Source organism: Zootoca vivipara, chromosome 4 (assembly GCF_963506605.1).
Source record: "Zootoca vivipara chromosome 4, rZooViv1.1, whole genome shotgun sequence".
Classification (NCBI taxonomy): domain Eukaryota; kingdom Metazoa; phylum Chordata; class Lepidosauria; order Squamata; family Lacertidae; genus Zootoca; species Zootoca vivipara.
Genome location: NC_083279.1, coordinates 46,211,864 through 46,233,619, shown reverse-complemented (window position 1 = coordinate 46,233,619; position 21,756 = coordinate 46,211,864). Strand labels below are relative to the sequence as shown.

Below are 21,756 nucleotides of genomic sequence, written 5' to 3'. Positions count from 1 at the left end.
AATGAGCCACTAGAGTAAGCCTTTAACATTGATTTGTTCACTGTGAGACTAAAAAAAATTAATTTTTCCAAAAGCATTGTGAAATGTGCAAAGTATCTGTTCTGGCTTGTTCTCAAAAGGCATAAGGGATAAAAGGCCACTGACTTTAATCAATAAAAGTAAGTGAGGAATCATAGAATTCTGGAGTTGGAAGGGACCACGAGGGTCATCTAGTCCAACCCCCATCAATGCAGGGTTCTTTTGCCCAACATGGGGCTTGAACTAGAAAATAGAACCTTTGCTTCACTACTACTTGATTTTTAAATGGACACTAAAACTATTTTTGATGTGTTGATTCAGGTGCCCCAAAATGCTTCTCTCCAAGAACAACATTTGTTCATTAAAAATATTTATAGGCAATCTTTATGGGTAAAACTCACCCACTCAAGGCCACTTATACAGCAACAGATAAAAATACAGTTCCCACGATAAAAATACAATACCCAGCATGAAGGGCAAAATTGAAAGAGTTTATTCAGAAGCTTTCTCGGAAGATAAGTCCCTTTTTATAGGCAAGAAGTCCAGCTGCAGCCAGTGAGGTGAAGAAAGCAGAACATCCGAGGAAGCTCAAGAGGCCTGGGACAGATGGCAAGTTCCTCTCCAAAAACGTGGTAGTGATTGGGAAAGCCGGGACATCCTAGGTAGAATGTGCAGTCATTTTTAGAGAACAGCAATTTCAACAACAAAGAAAGCAACTGTACGATGCAGTTAAACAGGGCCCCAGAAAATAACTCTTGCTAGATGAAAGCTAGAAGAACCCCTATCTGGTATCTCAGCAAATGAGTGAGACTACAAGACTATCAGGAACTAGAAGGAGGTGGAGACAGGTACTATGGGATAGAGATGGGCAGTTTGAGGAGCAGAACGAGAGACTTGCAAAGCACGTGTCAGGGGGACTCCTTACAGGGACCCTCCCCCAGTCATCCTGGCCAGCACTTCGTCCAGTGACAGCACTAGCAGCGGGTCAGGAGGAGGGAATGAGGAATGGAGCAGGGTGGAGAGAGGGCTCTCGGATGCGTCAGAGCCTAGGCACCGACCCAGCTGGCCAGAGAGGGAAGGGCAGCGCAGCGAGGTGCCAGAGCCTCTGCAACACTCCAGCCAGAGGACGGAAGAAGGAATGCAGCCCTTTCCGGCACCCGAATTGAGGCGCGCGCCCACACACAGGGCTAGGGGGAGGCGCTTTGGGGTGCCCAGGCTTTTATGCTGGCCGAAGAGCCGGAAGCAGCCATTGCTGGGTTATGAATCGGACTAGGCAGTCATGTTTTCTGATACCTCTGCACTGTAAATAATATGCACAATAAAACTCTGAAAGACAGAGCGGACTGGAGCGTCTTTACTCGAGAGTAGCCGCAACAAAACAGCACAGGAGTAACTTTTCCCCCAGGACTTAACTAACTAGAAACTATTTATGTGCTATTTTCCCAGTGGGAGACTGCAGGGCTGTTTGGGCTTCTATTGATGAAATGTGCCCGCCTTGAATGCACACACTAGAAACTAGGCCAAGATTTCCATTTTAAGTTCATGGCTATTTTTCTATTAGGTATCCTCATAATAATATGGTAATAAATTATAGTGATGCAGTTATATAATCTAGACCAGGGGTGGCCAACTCCCAAGAGACTGCGATCTACTCACAGAGTTAAAAACTGGCAGTGATCTACCCCCTTTTGGGGGGTTCAGGTCAAAAGTTGTTGAGCTTTTTTTAGGGAGGAGGAAGGCCCATGGGGGGGGGGTTCTGGCCAAATTTGTTGAGTTTTTTCAAGGAGGGGGTAAAATTTCGAGCTTTTCTTAGGGGAGCCACAGTTGTTCAGCTTCTTTGGGGGGAGCCAATGACCTACCAGTGATCTACTGCAGATGTCTAATGATCTACCAGTAGATCACGATCTACCTGTTGGACATGCCTGATCTAGACAATGAAATGTTGAGTTCGGCCGTACAAAAAGAGCATGAGAGATCATACTTGCCTTTGATTCTGGTTCTGTCACCCAAATTTCATTTTTTGAAATCCTTCCCATACTGCACAGTATCTGGAAGACAGAAAATGATATCCCACTAACAGTAATTCTTTTCATCACCATGTAAGTCATGAAGGGAGAAATGAGATAAAGACAACTGAGGGCCAACTCTTGCATTGTACATGGTGTTCAGACACTGTTTCCACATACTAGAATCGCACACTGCAAGAGCGATGTCGAAGATCAGAGACAGATCATACACTTAACTTCCCTGCTAGCTCTCTTGGCTTCCCAGAAGGTACACCACTGATGTGGTAAGCACCACATTGTCTGACCATCCCAAATGATCCCAATTTCAAACATTACCAGTATGTTGGTGGTGCAAAACCAGACCATGTGGAAAAATAAACACACCACAAGGGCCACTAATAATTCAGTAGGGCAATGAGGTGAGATATGAATTGGTTCCATGTTTACTTCCCACAAATACTGCAAGCTAGGAAGATTCATAGATCCAAGTCCTCAATATCTAGCCTATACAGAAAATACCGCTGTTTACAAAAGAGGTCCAGATGTCACAAGGAAGTTAACTGACACCCACCTAATACCTTTATCGTTTGAGTCTTCTGAAGTGGTTTACTTGATAGCTGAATGGTGCACATTTGACTACTAAGAGCTATTGTTTAAATTAAAGCAGCTGCTCCACCCATTCAAGTTTATTCTGGCTTAATTAGCATTCTGTTTGAAAAAATCCTATTGTACATAAAAACTTTGATTCAGGCATTTCAAGGATACATTAAGCAACAATAGCTGGGATTCATTAGCTGCTGATTGTTATAAAAGAATGTTAGTGTCTTTGGTCCTTCTGATTTGCTGAGAATTCTTTCTTTAGCACAGTAAAATTGAGATCTGAATACCAAGCAGACCCAAAATCTCATTGGTACAGCTATTTAGGTCTTTAATGAAGATGCCCATTGAATTCTGGCGCTCTTTACCTCTCTGGCAGCTCTCTCTCCAGCTTGCACTGCACCTTCCATGTAGCCACTCCACTGAGTAGCTGTTTCTGTGCCAGCAAAGTAGACCTTACCTACTGGCTGACGAATGACCCTGTAAAACAAACATCACAACACCTAAGTCCCACTTGGTAGGCACTGAGAGCAAAGAGCTTTAGGCTACTGAACAGTAGCTGGCAGTATAGCATCAAATACTCATGATGTTCGACTTTTGCTATTGTTACAGGTCTGGTATAAATACATGTAAACACGTGTAAATAAATCATATTTCAAAGATATTGCAGACTCAACTGTGTCTCATTTTCTCCAAAGGAACAGAGACCCTGGTTGAGTGCCAAGACCCTCTTTGAAATCTCATGCACTGCTTGGCAGAGATTGGGGTGGCCATTAACACTGTGAAAGTTGTTTCAGGGAAGGTGCTAATGTTTGGAAAACTCACAGAACCTTCCACTTCACTGTTCATTTTTTCCTCCCATTCATGATTACCCCATTACCCTAATTGGCTATTGTTTCAGATGGAAAGGAAAAACATCTCTGCTTCCCAACTGTGCCACCCTTGACTGTTCTGTTGACAGCATCATTGTCAATTTGTGTTGTGCAGTAAGACTCTGCCCTCCCTCCAATTATCACCTCTAATTATGTAGTACTTATCGTTGCAGGATGTGGACTTGGTTGCACATTCAAATGTGCATCTCTGTCCACATTGTAGCCCAAATATTCTGCTAATTGTGATTGGAGCCGGAGGAGAGAACATTGGGTCCAGTTGCCCATGGTGACATGCCATCTAACCTAACACAGTAAAAAATTACCAAGGGAATGAGTGGGTGATGTGTACTGCAAGAATCAAAAACGCTGTATGAAATGCAGCCTTCCCATTTTGACTCAGCACTAGCAATCCCCAGTTCCAGAGGTTTAAATATATCCAACATCTTTTAAGAGGAATCAAACAAAAGGGAACTGGAAATATGTGGGCCATTTTGGGGGTGGGAATCTCCAAACTGCATCCCCCTGCCCCCCACAACTGTCTTCTCCTTCACAGCTCCCAAGCAACATATTTGCTAGCAATCTGTAGTTAAGCCCCATGACTGTAATTGAATTGTTTCTCTTCAATGATGCCTAAATAGGGAGCATGTTATCTACAACCTTAAAACAGATTATTATGCTTTTACAGAATGCTTTACAGCATATTACAGTATTATTTTGCCTACTGGCAAAAGCTTCAGTTTTCTGGCATTTTTCTCACTAGGAGAGTGTATTAGTATGCCTAGGTGTAGCGGGCTTCATATCTAGAAGGTTTTATAGTTCAACAAATTTCAGCTAGCAACAATGAAACAAGAGTACATTATTAGCTAGTTTTACCTTCCATATTGGCACATAATGCCTGGTGGCAAATAGGCTGAATAGCAGCCACCAGAATATTGTTCGGCACCCCAGTTCTTTTCTTCATAATGCACTGGCTGCAGGAATAAATCAAACAAAGTTAGTTAGTTTTTTAAGGCATTGATGCATGGCAGAATTAATATTGAAAATGCTGGATATTTTTCCAGGTTTCCCTTACTGGATTACAGGGAGGTGTGTTAATTTACAAACAAAATACTATTCATATAAATCAAAGAAGGAGGTTATGCTACTACACAGTGCTGACTCAATACTTTGGACTGAGCTGGGTTTCACTGTTACTAGCTATGAACAAGGCTGTGATTTTTCAAGCATTTCTCTAACACAAAGCCTGATTCATATCTCCGAAGAGCAGAGTGCTTTATAAGATTGGTAGGTAAGAGAAATGATTATTCTTGCAGTATGTCTATGAAGAAATGGTAATAATGGAGCAGAACTTTAATTTCCAGAACTTGCATTGTTTTCACATGTTGCAATCCCGTGGTATGGACTCATAGGTTATGCTTTTCAACCCCAGGGGTGGGGTCCTTGATAGAAGTGACTCCTCCCCTGCAATTTCCCCCCCTCCAGGAAAAAGTGAGAGTCTTCATGCAAATGGGGAAAAGTCTGCATTAATTTGCTCCTATCAGTATTGAACATAATCTACTTTTTCTAAACTTTATTGATTTGGCTTATTTTTATTTATTTAAATGATTTATATACTGCTTAACTATAATCATTTCTAAGATGTGTACAAGAAATGCAGTACAGAAAATATAAAAATGTGCTACAACTATAAAACCAGACTTCAGTTCAAATGTCTTTTGGAACAAGCAAAAAAAGTATTCAACAGGTATTGGAAGTTCAACGGGGGAGTGTCCGGTTCACCGCGGACACTCGTTGGAAGCGCGGGATAGCCTCTCGGGGAATCCCGAGCTTTTTGGGGCGCACGGAGGTCCTGCAAAGGCTCTGCGGACCTCCAAAACCTCAGGGGGGGTTACCCTGAGGGTCGTGGCACCCAGCGGCGCCCAGCGTGCTCTCCTGTACCCCAAAATTTCGACGCTATTAGCGTGGGAACTGGGGAAGGGATCGAGCTGCGGGCGCGAAGGGGAGAAGACCACTAGCCTCATCAAGCGCAGTCTCTGGCTTCCAGTGCAAAGCGGTGAGCTTCCAAAAATAAATAATTCGTGGATTATAAAAGAGAATGAAGATTGAGATGCAATTTGGCGAATTTGGATGGCTGAGGGCGTAAACAGGGAGTCCGTCCCAGCAGCGGTGTGGATAATGGCGCAGTAGCGAATCGCAGGAATGGAGTCGGAAACTGAAACTATCTGCTGAGTAAGGTATGCTGAAGACCTCTGCTATGTTAGCGAGGCAACAGACTGTCTTTGTTTAGAGTTACTTTGAAGCCTGCATAAAGGCACTTTGTTACCCTGCTGGGGGAACGGACCTGCTGTGATTCTGAAACTGTTTTAGTTTGATCTGCCCGATATTAGCCCATAAGAGTGAACTGCCTGTGACGCAGCTCTTATTTATTCTGGACAACGTGAATTTGGGGGAAAAAAGGACAATAGTTTTAACTTTTATTATTGCTGGATCTCCGTATGCTTAGGATTTTAAAACAGCGGATCTCTCCCCTCTGATGCCTTGAGATCGGGAAGGGGGGCCAATGGGATTAAGCCAGTAGCGGCTGAAGAGGAACTCCTCTTTGGATGCTTTATTTTACCGTTTGACTTGGTCTCCTGATCTTCCCAGCAGGATCCAGGCTCTATCTGCATTGAGCTTTTTATATGGAAATTAGCATTACCCCTAAAAATTCTTGGATTAGGCCCTAGAAGAGGCTGAAGAGTCGCGGGACTTGGCTTTCTTTTTGTTGTTATTATTTTTAGGTACCGTGGTGGATTAAGCCAGCAAGTGGCTGAAGAGGAATCGAAACTAACTTTAGAACAATAGACTAAACTGCTATCATTGACTGATTAAACAGTGGAAAAGTACTGAGAAAAGGGAGGGGGAGCAGAAATTGGTGCCATCTGGTGGGGGAAATATAATATTGCATGTTGTTTTGAATTTGAGAGTTAAAACCTTAGAGCTCCGCCTAGAGGCCACTTGGGTATTGCAATTAAAATTTTTATTTTGAATTGAGAGCGCCCCCTAGAGGGTAAGATTAAAATTACAGGTATAAATTAAAGTTAAAGATGGCAGGAAAGGATGTAAAAGATGGGAAAAAAGGAACGGCTACACCGTCTGATAGGAGAGGTTCAAAACAGGAAGAAGTCAAAGACCTTGACGTTTTATGGCATAAAATCAAAGAAGAATTAAGACAAAATGAACAACGTATGGAGAAAAAATTAGGGGAAATGCAAGAAACATTAGATAAAAAATTTGAAAAAGTAGAAGGAGCAGTGGGGGAACTCACAACAAAAATAAAAGATTTATCGGTGAGATCTAAAGTAACAGAAGAAGCGGTGAAGAAAAATCAGAAAGAAATAAAGGAAGTAAAGAAAGATTCAGATAAGGTTAAAGAAAAAATGGATAAATTAGATGTGGCACATGAACAAATGTTGGATAATCTTGCGATGATGGAGATGAAGCAAAAACAATTGAATCTGAAATTTAGGGGGATTCCAGAAGAACAAGGGGAAGATATAAAGGCCAAAATCACCGCAGAATTGGCGAAATGGATGGAAAAGACGGATGAGGAAGTGAGTAGCTCCATTGTTACTGCATTTAGAATAAGAGTTAAATCAGCAAAAGCCAAGGCAAGGAGAGCCCCAGGAGACTGTCTGGTTATTTTCAACTCCATGGATTTGAAAAATGAAATATTGAGATTGAGTTTCACAAATAAATTGATTATAGGAGGAAGACCTATAATCATTTTTAAAGAGGTCCCAGGAAGGTTCTTACGCAAGAGGGATGCTTATAAATCGATGGTGTCATTGCTGAAGAAAAATGGGGTACAGCACAAATGGGAATATCCAGAAGGAATCATGTTTTATTACAAGGATAAAAAACACATCTTGACAAGTATGCCCGACATCGGGAAATTTCTGAGGAAGTACCAGAAGTTCCTTGGAACGTTGGAACCTAGCCTGGCATACTTAGCAGAAACAGCGGAAGATGATGAGGAAGAACCTAAGCCGAGAAGAAAAAAGAAAAAGAAGGATGAAGAAGAGGAAGAAAAAGAAAAAGAAGAAGAAGAATCAGGAGACGACAGAAAATCGGAGGAGGAGGAAGAAGAGGAAGATAAAAATAGTAGTATAACTCCCATCCAAGACTAAAACAAAATTTGAAGAGATTTAAAGATGGCATTGAAGGTGCTATCATGGAATGTGAATGGATTGAATGATAAAAAGAAAAGAAATAAAATTGAATATGTTTTGAGGAAGAAAAAATTAGATGTAATTTGTTTGCAAGAAACACATGTAGCAAAGAAACATAGACATATTTTGATCAACAAAGGATTGGGAAAAGAATTTATCAATTCGGTGGTTAATAAAAAAAGAGGAGTAGTCTTGTATATAAAGGAGAAATTGGACCCGAAACTGATCTCGAGAGACGAAGAGGGAAGAGTAATCGTTGTACAGATAACATTTCAAGGAGAAAAAATGATTTTAGCTGGAATCTATGCACCAAATGAAAATAAGGCAGAATTTTTTAAGACGTTAGAGGAAAGACTGATAGGACACATGGACCAAAAGATCATCTTGATGGGAGATTTCAACGGAGTGGCGGTTCCGGATTTGGATAGAACAAGAAAGAGAAAACATGATGGAAAATTACCAAAATCCTTCTTTAATTTAGTGGAAAACCTGGGACTTGTGGATATCTGGAGAGCAAAACACCCGACGGTGAAACAATTCACATTCTTCTCTGAACCAAATCAAAGTTCAGGAAGAATTGATCATATGTGGATATCCAAAGAACTAGTACCCAGGACAATATGTACAGAAATTACGCCACGAACGTTGTCAGATCACAATTCAATATTTATGGAGATGAAAGGAAGAGAGCAAAATTCTTTCAGATGGAGAATGAATGAAGAACTGCTGGAAAATAAGGAAATAGCCGAAAAGGCCAAAGAAATTTTGAGGGACTATTTCCATTGGAATTTATATAAAGAAACAGGACTTGACATTGTATGGGATGCAAGCAAAGCGGTAATGAGAGGCTTTCTAATACAGAAAAATAGCTTTTTGAAGAAAAAACAGGAAAAGAAAAAGGAAGAAATCCTGAAATACCTCATGGAAAATGAGAAGAAGTTGATCGACAAACCAGACGATCATCAAATTAAGAATAATATTAAGATGCTACAGACGCAATTTTCCATGTTGGTAAATCAGGAGATAGAATGGAAGATAAAACAGATGAGACAAAAAAATTTTGAATCAGCAAACAAAACGGGGAAGTTATTGGCTTGGCAACTGAGGAAAAGACAAAACCAAAATACAATAAATAAAATTAAAATTCAAGATGATTTGATGGAAGAACCAAAGGAAATTAGAAAAGCTTTCCAAAAATATTATAAAAATTTGTACAGCAAAGAGAAAGAAGATGTTATAAAAATAAAAGAGTATTTGGAAAAATATAAATTAAAGCAGATCTCAGAGAGTGAAAAAAATAAATTAAATGCCTCCATCTCCGCCCAAGAAATTCAAAATGCAATAAAGAAGATGAAGATGGGGAAGTCACCAGGACCAGATGGACTTTCAGCGAAATATTATAAAGTATTGAATGAACAACTGGCACCTGTCTTGGGGGAATTAATGAATAGCATACTTAAAGGAGGGAAGATCCCAGATACTTGGAAAGAAGCGTACATAACATTGATACCGAAGCCAGGTTCAGATGGTATGGAAGTAAGGAATTATAGACCAATTTCGTTATTGAATAACGATTACAAGCTCTTTGCAGATATAATGGCTACAAGATTGAAAGAGATATTGAAAAGTTGGATTCATAAAGATCAAGCAGGCTTTCTACCTGGTCGGCAATTAAAGGATAATGTAAGACACATTACAGATGTGATAGAATATTTAGAAACCAGAATAGATAAACCTGCGGCGTTAATGTTTATTGATGCAGAGAAAGCTTTTGATAATATATCTTGGCAGTTTATGAAGATGAACCTGGAGCAGATGAAAATAGAGGGATCTTTCCTGAAAGGAATAGAAGCGATATACTCGGAACAAAGAGCTAAGTTGATAATAAACAATGTTTTAACAGACTACTTTGAGATTACGAAAGGGACAAGACAAGGATGCCCGTTATCACCGTTATTGTTCATTATGGTCTTGGAAGTGTTATTAAATAGAATTAGAGAATCTGAAAAAATAAAAGGAATAAAAATAGGTGCAAGAGAATTCAAGCTAAAAGCATTTGCGGATGATTTGGTATTGACCTTAGAAAACCCCAAAGAAAGCGTTGCAGAAGTATTAGAAGTAATAGAGGAATTTGGACGCTTGGCTGGTTTTAAATTAAATAAACAAAAAACGAAGATGATAATAAAAAATTTAGAGAAAGAGGAAAAAGAAGATTTGCAACAAAGATACGGTATTGCAATTGCAAAAAAAGTAAAATATTTAGGAATATGGATGACAGCAAAGAATATAAATTTATATAATGATAATTATGAACCAACGTGGAAAGAAATAAAGAAAGATTTAGAAATATGGAACAGGCTGAAGTTGTCGTTCCTAGGCAGAATTGCGGCAATAAAGATGAATGTGCTTCCCAAAATGTTATTCTTATTTCAAACGATACCTATTATAAAGGGGACAGGGCAATTCAAAGAGTGGCAAAAAGAACTGCAAAGATTTGTCTGGCAGGGGAAAAAACCAAGAATAAAATATAAAATTTTGATCGACAAGAAAGAAAGAGGTGGATTTTCCTTGCCGGACTTGAAAATGTATTTTGAAGCGTCCTGTCTATGCTGGATAAAAGATTGGATAACATTGGAAAACACAGACTTGTTAGATTTAGAAGGATTCAACAACAGAGCCGGTTGGCATGCATATTTGTGGTACGACAAGAAAAAAGCGCATAAAGGATTTACGAACCACGTGATAAGAAGATCATTATTTGAAGTCTGGGAAAGAAATAAAATGCTGTTAGAAACCAAGACCCCATGGTGGATTTCACCAATGGATGTATTTATTGTGAAAAAGGTGAACATGGAAGGAGAGAGGTTAACATATGAAAAAATTCTAAGAAAATCAGAACAAGGATGGAAATTGAAAACATATGAAGAAATCAAAGATTCATTAACCAGTTGGCTGCAATACCATCAAATAAATGATATATTTGTTAAAGATAAAAAGATTGGCTTTGAGGACAAGAAGTCCAAATTTCATATAGAATTGCTAGAAGGCAAAACAAAATTATTGTCTAGAATGTATGATTTGTTGTTAGATTGGGATACAAAAGATGAATTGACAAAAGAGGCCATGATTAAATGGGCAAAAGATTTTGGGCACAACATAGACTATGATTGTTGGTTGAAGCTGTGGAATCAATCGATGAAATTCACTGCATGTACCGCACTGAAAGAGAATATGTGGAAAATGATATATAGATGGTATTTAACTCCAGTAAAATTATCTAAAATGTATAGAATGAATGACAGATTGTGCTGGAAATGTAAGGAGAGGGATGGAGACTTTTATCATATGTGGTGGAAGTGCGATAAAGTTAAAGAATTTTGGGATATGATATATAATGAACTGAAGAAAATCTTTAAATATACTTTTCCAAAAAAAACCGAATTATTTCTGTTAGGAATTATAGGTCAAGAAATCAAAAGAGAGGACAATGTATTATTTTTATATGCAACAACAGCGGCCAGGACTTTACTAGCCCAAAAATGGAAGACACAGGACCTACCGACGATCGGAGAGTGGCAGACAAAAATGATGGACTATGCAGAATTAGCGAGACTCACTAGCGGGATCCGGAACCAGGGGGAAGCAAGGTTCCTAAAAGACTGGAGTAAATATGTGGATTATATGGAAAAAAACTGTAGAAGTTTAAAAACTCTTGCAGGGTTGAAGTAAATCCTGTGAATTGAATGTGAAGGGAAAAATTTAAGAAACTGCGAGACAAGCTTTGATTAGAAAACCTTATGAGGGGAGGGAGGGAAGTCATAGTAAAAGGTATGTAGAGGTGTTATGTTATAATTTGAATGTTTAAAAATGTAATAATTGGAAAATCTAATAAAATGTTATGAAAAAAAAAAAAAATGAAAGCGAATTTCATAAGATTCGAACCCAATATGCTAAAGGCACAGCATATTGGTGGATATGAGCTATTTTCATCCAAGCCATGGGCAATCGTTAATAATGACTCCTCTGAAGATTTCAGCGATGGAGCAGAGACAAGGGATTAGGCAATACTTTGTAAACAGAGTGTTTTAACAGTACAAAAGAATATGGCAGCTGCCTTCTGAAACAATGTTCTAAGGGTAACGGATAACATGTTTTAAGAAAGCATAATTCCACCTCTCAGGGTTGCCTTTGGATAGTCTATAAGATAGGCAAACAAACTCTGATCATCTTTAGATGTATAGCGATTGGTATGATTGCCATTGAGATTATGGTTGCTTCCACATAGATCCAAAGTAAAAGTAAGTTTTACCAACTAAGGTTTGCTCATAGGTAGTCCTATTGAAATTAATAAACTTAATTTAGCTTTGTTCCTATGTAAATATCGATGGAGCAACTCTGATTAAAAGGTAGTTGACTATCACTACATGGTTCTTTGGTTCTTCCTGCATCAGATCCCCAAATAACGTTCCTCAAAGATACCTGCCTCTTTCTGCCTCTGAGATTCTAAGTAATTAAAGACCATCAAGCTTCTTTTGCTAATCACCCATTTGATGCAAGATAGGCCCATACACATTAATCAAAACCATTAACAAGATTGCTGTCGTATTAGATAAATTACATTTCCCTATAACAGAAGCACTGCTTTCAAGTTAGATTTGTATTTTGCTTTACAAGGAAAAATAAACAAAAGAACACTCCATTAATCAATTACATGCTGTAAAATATATATTTCTAGATAAAAATAAAAGAATGCTTTCACAAAAAAGGGGAGTTTTCCTTATTTTTGTCTTGCATTCTAATATAAAAGGATCTTCATTCATTTTCAAAAAGATTGTTATCACATACCCTATTCCACCCATAGTGATTGTGCTAATTTACTTAACACACCTGTATCTCCTAATTTGTGGCATGCAATTCTGAATTTTTCCCTTATTGATTCTGAGGGGTCTGCTCTGAATATGACTGGATATCACCTGATATTTACATTTTAGGATTTCATTCAGATGGCAAGAGATAAAATAGTTGTCATCTATTACCTTTTCACCTAAGAACCAAATAATAATATGAACACAGACCCCAAATGTTCATATAGCTAAACCATAAAGTTGTAATAATTAATACTCCACCAATTTTAGATGCTCTTCTTCCTTACATGTAAAGCTTCTTCTGATCCAAAGACTTTTGCATAGAGTTCACAGATTTTTCTCTTCCTACATAAAGAAGGAAAAGATACAGACAAAATGTGAAAGGACCCAAGTCTATGATCATTAGGTTTTTGAAACTAATAAGATAGCAAAGAAAGATTTCAAACAACTATCAAAGCCACTGAACAAATCAAATCTTCCAGTGAGTGTATTTACTCAAAAGACTACATTTTTCGTACTAAACTGAAGTTCATACACAAAGATGGCAGACTTTCGCCTCTTCCAGAGAGTTGGAGCAATGGAGCATGCTTTTTAGTTGGTGCTCAGCTTGTTAGGTGACCTTGTCCAAGCTACTATCTCATAACAACCATGAAGTTAAGTTTGACTGTATATATCTTAAAAATCTGACTTCTGAATCTTAAAATTACAATGATCTTAGCAAGAATTAATTTTTGTTAGAGAATACAAACAGACTTTTAAATCAGAGATATGTTTAGGAGTTGCTTATTCTTACCTCTCCTCTTTGCTAAGATCTGCTAGTCTAAATGCCTTTCGTGTAAGGATAAAGCTAAACAGGGAGGAAAGTACATGTCAATATTGCACACAAAGGTACCAATTGGAAAAAAACACCACATGCCACCAAAGTGTAAAAAAAGAAGAAGAACAGCAATACGTAAGAGCTACATGTAACTAGTCTTATACTTCAGAAATTGGTAACTTCAATACTGGATTCCTGCAATGTCATGTAGATTCCCTTGTGGTATGTGGGGATTTGTGGGCACAGCAACAAGTGCTAAAAGATAATGTTTGCATGTGTGTGAAACAAAGGACAGCTCAGGACATGTATGATGGAACTAACAGCAAGGCATAAATACATCTTTCTATAGGGTTCTCTAATGTTACCTAGCATACATTCCACAACTTCACACCAGCTGGTCTTCCACAAGTCTTTCTGTCCTTATTTTTTGCATCTAATATATAAAAGCAGGCTTCATTACCCCATAATAGCAGGTACAGAGTCATCAGGTTTAGTGTCATCTAAGGTGATTGAAATTGGAGCCTCTTCGTCCAAAATCATTGCACAGCCACAAAAATCTGAAAGGAAAAATAGAATGTCCACCAGAAATACTCAAGTGTGGAGTACTATTTCCAGGCACAAATGCACATTTATTTTAACATTAAATATCTTGTTAGGCATTGCACATTTAGAACTCTTGTGCTGCATAATACTTCCTGTTCAAACTTCCAAGGAATGCACTTTCTAATCTTAACTTCTTTACAATAAACATTTTTGCTCATTGCAATACTCAAAAACTCTTTGATATGCCTCCCTGTCTCCCATTGTCATATACAATGATATTTCAATTAAACACAGTTACTGAGATAATACACTGCATATCTATGTTGTGATTAATATGAGTTAGAGAGGGAAGGTGCATCAACACTAGTGATTGTACATATTGACAGGATTACATAACTTGTGTACCCATCAGACAAAACTTAGATGCTTGATAACTCCACCCTTATCACAGTTTTACTTTGAATGTTGTTAGCTTTTTTGAGCTCTCCAGAGGCAGATTTAGGGCAGCATAACTGGTTCTGCTATAGCATAGCTGCCAAGTTATCCCTTTTTAAAAGGGATTTTCTCTTATGCTGAATAGGCTTCCTCGCGAGAAAAGGGAAAACTTGGCAGCTATGCTGCTATAGGGATGCAGGTGAAGCTGTGGTCTAAACCACAAAGCCTAGGGCTTGCCAATCAGAAGGTCGGTGGTTCGAATCCCTGCGGCGGGGTGAGCTCCCATTGCTCGGTCCCAGCTCCTGCCAACCTAGCAGTTCAAAAGCATGTCAAAGTGCAAGTAGATAAATAGGTACTGCTCTGGCGGGAAGGTAAATGGCATTTCCGTGTGCTGCTCTGGTTTCACCAGAAGCAGCTTAGTCATACTGGCTACATGACCCAGAAGCTGTATGCTGGCTCCCTTGGCCAGTAAAGTGAGATGAGCGCCACAACTCCAGAGTTGTCCGTGACTGGACCTAATGGTCAGGGATTCCTTTACCTTTACCTAACTCAGGCATTCCCAAACTTCGGCCCTCCAGATGTTTTGGACTACAATCCCCATCATCCCTGATCACTGGTCCTGTTAGCTAGGGATCATGGGAGTTGTAGGCCAAAACATCTGGAGGGCCGCAGTTTGGGGATGCCTGACCTAACTGGTTCTGCTACACTAGATGGATAGCCTAGGGGGCGCCACATGGTGCAACAAGATTTTGACCTTGCACAGTGTGCTACTCAAATTGGAAAGGCCAAAGTCCTCTCTGTTTTAGTAAGCAGAAAGTGGGATATAAATGAATCAATTCTTAATTGTGCCAGACTGAGGCACACATACCTGACTTCTTCCAAAAGGCTTCTTTGTAGTACATCATGCATTTGATAACAAAGCCCATGGGGATGCGCTGGATTAATTGGTTTCTTTTTGTTGGTAGTTCTGGCTTGAAATGGATCTTTGTGGTTAAGGCTGGTGGGATGGCACTAATCACATACTTGCTCTGTAAAATGTAAACAGGTAAACATAAGACACATATCCCAAAAGAGCAACCATGGCAGTTAAAGGCTAACGTTGCTTTGTTAAATGTTGAAAGAGTAACATTTATCGGGGGCTAAGCTTTTCATACAGATCTGTATGAGGCAATGTTACACACTTTTGAGAGATGTTCGCTCAGTACTTCAATCATTCTGACATTTACATTTGTACAGGATAAAAGCTGTGAGCACTGTAGTGGCAGTCCAGTGACATAACTATAAAAGGAAGAAAGCAAGTGACAGCAAGGACAGGAAAATGTCAGAGGCTGATGAAGCTCTCATAAATAGATCAATAAAATAGATTTCAAAGATTTCCTCAGTACTAAGAGAAGCAGAGTAACACACAAGGGTGGGGCTGATTACATTGGCTTAAAAGCTATAACGGACATGCCCCCTATTAAATGCATACTATGTTTTATACTTATTGGATTACCTTATATGTCTCATGGTTCAGTGTCTCCACAATGACACTATCACCTGAATGATCAATGTGGATTACAGGCCTCTCCAGTTTCACAGTGCCTTTGAGTAACGCCATTATCTTCTCTGTTATCTGTCCAGAACCCCCGACAAACTTCCTCTCCTGGGAACACCAGCACCACCAGAGAAATAAGATAACAATGTTGTTGTTTTTTTAAAAAAATGGCATAGTCCATCTTTAGTTAAGCTTGAGAGATAAAGACATTGAAAGCTGGATTTCTCAAGTAATCAAAATCAGCAAACATCTTCAACATGTGTTTGACTTGATTGACTACTGGCGTCAGCCCTGAACCAGAAGCATATCTGGACAAAAGCATATTAGTTTTCTTCTATGGGATATGGTATCTCTAATACATTTAGTATAATTATGAAAGAGGTGATCATAGACAATCTTTTGCTATCATTTCTAGGTCAGGAGAATTCACAATTGTTATGAGCACAGGGAAAGCATAAAGCTTCCAACTTATGAAATATTGCTTTCACTGGGGACAGTGTTCCTGACAAAGTGTTCCTTGAAATAGTGTCTCTTTATTACTTTCATGTTCTCAGAAATAATAAAAACTATTTTATAAATTCTGCTCTAATTGAGGGACCTTCCCAAAGACCCTTGTGATTACGGCAGGCAATTAGTAGTACTGTGCTTTGGGTGCATGTTTATTAAACTAGAGACTCTGGGCAAGGGGTGGTGGTGATGAGATACAGAATTCTTAAGAACACAGTAACTGGCTAGTAACCATAGAAACTAAACTGGATCATTATCACAATAGCACAGTAAAGCCTCCATAGTATGGGGTGTATGAATGTGGAAGAGGAAATAATATTACTCTAATTTCAACAGGAGTCTAAATGTTCAAAATAGCATGATTTTCTGTTTGTTTATTCCAGGATTGTAAAAGCACATTGAGTTCTTGTCAAATGCTCTTTCTCCATCAGTTAGAGAAGATGCAGCAGCACATTCCTCGCACAAGGAAGAATCCATGTATGATTTCACATACCTGCCCTCCATTGGTTACAGAAAATATCCTGGTTGTTCCTCCACACAGCTTCACATACCACAGGAACCAGAGAGCAGAGACCATGTGTGACTCCGAAGTGACGTTGATATCAACAAAGAGCGTAGCAAAATCCCTAGTGGTTCTTTATACAATGAAGAGGTAGAGACAACAAAGATTGAGAGCTATTGAAATTAATTTGCTATTATCAACAGTACTTTTCTCTACAAATTTTTTATCTATTATTATTAGGAAAACAAACAAAGATTCTATTTAATTTGCCTTCTTGGTAGTTCTGTCACCCTCGGAAGCTTGAGGGGTGGCAATGTGAGATAAGAGTAGCCCGTAAACTGCGGAATTCCAACCAAACAGAGGTGTGCCTCCAGCAGTATCATTATTTGGCTTTTATCACGCATTGAAGATGCACTTATTTATCCAGGGCTTTGATAACGGAATGGTATTATTGTGGCCTACCTGAAAATTGTAAATTAATGTAATGATTTTCAAATATTATTATTGAGTGTTGGTTTTCTTTTGTTTTAAACTCTATTGTTTCTGCCATTATAACCTGCCCTGGGACCTTATGGTGAAGGTTAGGTAAGAAATCTAATAAATAATAGAAGAGAGTGAAGTGTTTTCTTAATCTGATGAGGAAAGATCATTTGAATGAGTGACAGCTCCTCCTTTGCTCATTAATTTTGTAGTGCTATTGATTTGTTCAGAATTTATTGCTTTTATTACATTCCTAGATGTTATCCCTTCCACTAAAAATAAATTGTCCAAAATCTCTGTTAATTGCAAAGACGTTAAAACTGAAGATAGCATATTAATATTGGTCTAGACCAGAATTGACCAGCTGATGATCTGAGGCAGCTCCCAACTAGGCTGTTAGTCTACAAAAGCAATATGAATGTACAAATCCTATGGATTCAATGTACTGTAGCCTTATTTAATCAATGGTTGCAGTCAATGATTAATATTTGCTTTGGGGAAAACCTATATTTCATATTTAGTGGTGATGTTTGCCTCTGCCCTCCAAGGAAGCCTCATTAAGCTCATCATTTATGTAGTTGAAAAGGTTTTCAGCATCTCTTTTGAACCCTCAGTACTGGTGTGTGTGGTGGGGCATGGCATGGCTGGGGCGTCATGGCTCCTTGTCTGGACAGGGGTGGGCTGGGGTGGGGCCAGGAGCATGCAGCAGCAGCACTGTCACAAATCCAGCAGCTCTCCCAGTGCAACCATGTAGTCTCAACCTCACCATGGCCCTGCCAAGATAAGCAGCAATGATGTCAATAGCAGGAGGGTGGCTTTGCCTCACCACACACAGTGCAGATACCCGTCATTGTGTGGAGTCTTCCCTTGAAGTCCACCAAAGTTCTCCCTATTCCTCTCTCTCAATGCCTACATACATTGAGATGTGGGAAAACAAGGGGAACTACCCATTAAACTGTGGGGAATGGTAATTGGTACTATAATACCATATCTCAAAGCCCTTCCTTTCACCTTCAGAATCAGGAACGTGTTTTCTATACATCTTCCAGTATTCATGTTTATTATTCATTGATGCAATGAATGCATTTTTAAAAACCAGGTTTTATGGAAGTGATGGGGAAAGCACAGAAATGTGTGAGATGGACCAATGTTTACCGGGAAGAAGTGTGAACACCCTGAAAACAAATCAGAATGACTGCTCATTGTTGTATAACTGTCCACAAAAGAAATCAGAATGAATGCTCAGCAAAGACTAGGTATTGTCTAACCTGTGCATAAGTTTTGCACGAGCAAATCAGGATGGATGATTAAGGTCACCTGGGAGTGCCCAAAGTGTTTGCATTCATAACATATGGATCTTCCAGCACATAAAATCTGTCAAGCATGTTCTGCACTTTAAGTACTGGTATAGTCTACATTTTTTACTTTCTGCTCCCAAATGTATTTCTCTAGCAACAGTGCATATGTGTGATTGGTTATTTTATGACTTGAGGAGAGAGGCAACATGAATAAGGGTTTGATGTACCTCGGGTTACAAATGCTTCAGGTTACAAACGCTTCAGGTTACAGACTCCGCTAACCCAGAATACCTCTGGTTAAGAACTTTGCTTCAGGATGAGAACAGAAATCGTGCTCCTACAGCCAGGCTGGGTGGCGCAGGGCGCCACGTTGCCGGCCCACCCGCCACTCCGCCGTGCAGCAGCGCCCTCGGCAGCAGCGCTGAGCCCACCCACCCACCACGCAGCAGTGCCCTCGCCAGCCGCGCTGCGTGCTGCGCCCGCCCACCGGTCGCGCTGGGAAACGGGGCAGGGGGGGCACCGGAGGGATCCGTCGCCCAGGGCACCAGAGGTGCTAAAGCCGGCCCTGAGGAGGCCCCATTAGCTAAAGTGGTGCTTCAGGTTAAGAACGGACCTCCAGAACAAATTAAGTTCTTAACCAGAGGTACCACTGTATGTAGCCTGAATATGGCATGCAGCAAGCAAAGAAGCAAGTAACACATTAAGGTAAAATTTCAAAATGAATCAAATCACCTACTTGGTCCAGCAGTGTTTGTCAATGAATTCTTTCATTGTCATTTTGTCCCATTCTGCAGCATGTGGTGCATCCCAGGGAGCATCAGCTGGAATCTGAAGACCAGGGGTGGGAGGTGGGGAAATAAGTCACTCTCCTTACTCACCAGGCTACATACATCACAGTCAAAACTGACCTTCCATGCATGTACCGAAGGAGCATTCAGGCAATAGTTTCACTCCACAGCCCCAAATTCTCTCTCTCTCTCTCTCTCTCTCTCTCTCTCTCTCTCTCTCTCTCTCTCTCTCTCTCTCTCTCTCCGCACACACATATACTGTATACACTTGAGTATAAGCTGACTTTTTCAGCACAAAAAATGTGCTGAAAAAGCTGCCTTGGCTAATACTCGAGTGAGGCAGGCGGTGGTGGAGAAAGGCACAGGGCAGGGGGTTCGGAGAAGCGCTGTGACTCTCCGAACCCCCATCCTATGCCTGCTCTGTGCAGATGTACAGGTGCAAAGTCTCCTTCTCTCAGCTGATCCATACAGATCAACTGGGCAGAGACCTTTATTGCCCCATCTCTGCCCCTCAGATGATCCACCTAATGACTGAGGAGGGGGCAAATTTGGATCCCTCTCAAGGCACTGGGCTCTGCCCACCCCAACACTACATCTGTTTTATTTTCCCGTTCTTTGCTGCTGTTGCCAAAAAATCTCAGGTGGAGGGAAAGAAGAAAAATTGGCTCGGACAAAGTATACACCACTAACTCTGCTTCTGGGCAAAATAGAGTGAAGCTAGGCTGGGTCACATCCAACAGAGCCAGAAAACTTGCACACAAGAGATTTCCACTATCTGTATTTCATTATTAGGATAGTGCCGGAAAGGCAGGTCTGTGCCTCTGGCACAATTCATTTTCCTGAAGTAAAACACACTTGGTTGTTAATCATGCCAGATAATACAAACCCATTTGGCCAATACATTTCACAATTGAAGATTTCAATGTCTACACAATGACTATACAGTATAAAGAACTCTTTTTGATTCTTGATGGATTCTTACTGAATGCTGATCTACTTGCACTTGGAGGGGCTCCAAGATGGCAATGGCATGGCAAGCAGGCTTCGGAGCTCTGCAGATAACAGGACTGTAATTAGCATCAATTGCTACCCAGGGAAGTAAATTTCCTTTTTCTCCTTTTCTACTTTTAAACTTACCAACCTACTGAGATTCTATCAGCACCTTCTTATTTATACTATGAGAAACACCTGGGGCAACCTATAATGACAAGGTTCCCTGGCCAGAACCCCTCTGACATGATTTTATATCTCCTCGCAGACATAGATAAGTATGTGACCTGGCGTGTAGCACTCTTTGCAACTGCCACTTATATAGCCAAGATAGCCACAAACTGTAAAGGAGATGGAATTTATTTGACCCTACCTACATCAAGCTATATTCTATCTTTATCACCAAACTCTGAATATAATTGTACAATGTATTAATTAACATTAATTAACATTATTTTTAATATATCAGTGGCCATGTGGTGATTTTACCCTATAAATTTTATTGTTTAAAGCTTTAACCTGTATATTAAGGTATTTCTATAGCTCTGTTAGAGTAGGGAATGCTTTGATTATATAAATATTTTAAGTTCTTTGTATTAATCTAGCATATTTCCTTTTAATTGTTGGATGATTCTGGGTACATTGCGGCAGCCTTTGGCTATGTGCAATAAAAATGACTGACTGACTACTGAATGCTATCTTCATGTAGCCTTAATGATTTTCCATATCAGCTTTTAGAAATATTGCAGATATTGATACACAGTACCCCTTCATTGCTTCTAACATACCTCTTTTCCCAGTTCATCCATTGTCCTCCAAAAATTGTTAAAATCAAGATATACGATAGGATTCCACACTGGAGGAAACGCGCCACGAAATGGATAGGACTTTCCCTGAAACAAATAAATATATGGAACAATGGATTTGTTTCCTGGCATGGATCTGAGGTCTCCATAGCAGCTATATGTTCTTAACCTGAAGCACCACTTTAGCTAATGGGGCCTCCCACTGCCAACTGACAACCACCCCAACCTGGTGGAACGCTCTTTCCCAGGAGACCAGGGCCCTGCGGGATTTGTCATCTTTCCGCAGGGCCTGCAAGACAGAGCTGTTCCGCCTGGCCTTTGGGTTAGACTCAGCCTGACCCCTGTGTTTTTCTCCCTCATGGCTTGGATTTATGGCCTACTTGAAATGAGGCTGCACTTTAAATTTTAATACTGTATTTTAATCTGTATTTTAACTAATTGTTTTTATGTTTTATTGTGGTTCTGTTGGTGTCAGCCACTTATG

At 39.8% G+C, this 21,756-nt stretch overlaps 1 protein-coding gene across 2 annotated transcripts in view; it reads right to left on the bottom strand.

Annotated features, from left to right (window-relative positions):
• Positions 1-58: 58 nt before the first annotated feature.
• Positions 59-21,756, bottom strand: part of LOC118084785 (amine oxidase [flavin-containing] A) — a 36,540-nt gene continuing 14,842 nt past the window's right edge. Inside the window, exons 4-15 of one of the 2 annotated variants that reach the window (XM_035114742.2) lie at positions 21,255-21,359; positions 19,425-19,516; positions 16,902-17,043; positions 15,860-16,009; positions 15,233-15,392; positions 13,847-13,943; positions 13,363-13,416; positions 12,857-12,914; positions 4,367-4,464; positions 2,990-3,101; positions 2,004-2,066; positions 59-676 (exon numbers count right to left, since the gene is read on the bottom strand). In XM_035114742.2, coding sequence (XP_034970633.1) covers positions 515-676; positions 2,004-2,066; positions 2,990-3,101; positions 4,367-4,464; positions 12,857-12,914; positions 13,363-13,416; positions 13,847-13,943; positions 15,233-15,392; positions 15,860-16,009; positions 16,902-17,043; positions 19,425-19,516; positions 21,255-21,359 — 1,293 coding nt within the window. In that variant the 3' untranslated portion in view covers positions 59-514. Of the gene's footprint in view, positions 677-2,003; positions 2,067-2,989; positions 3,102-4,366; positions 4,465-12,856; positions 12,915-13,362; positions 13,417-13,846; positions 13,944-15,232; positions 15,393-15,859; positions 16,010-16,901; positions 17,044-19,424; positions 19,517-21,254; positions 21,433-21,756 lie in introns of both variants that reach the window. The other variant, XM_060273542.1, reaches the window with a different exon arrangement.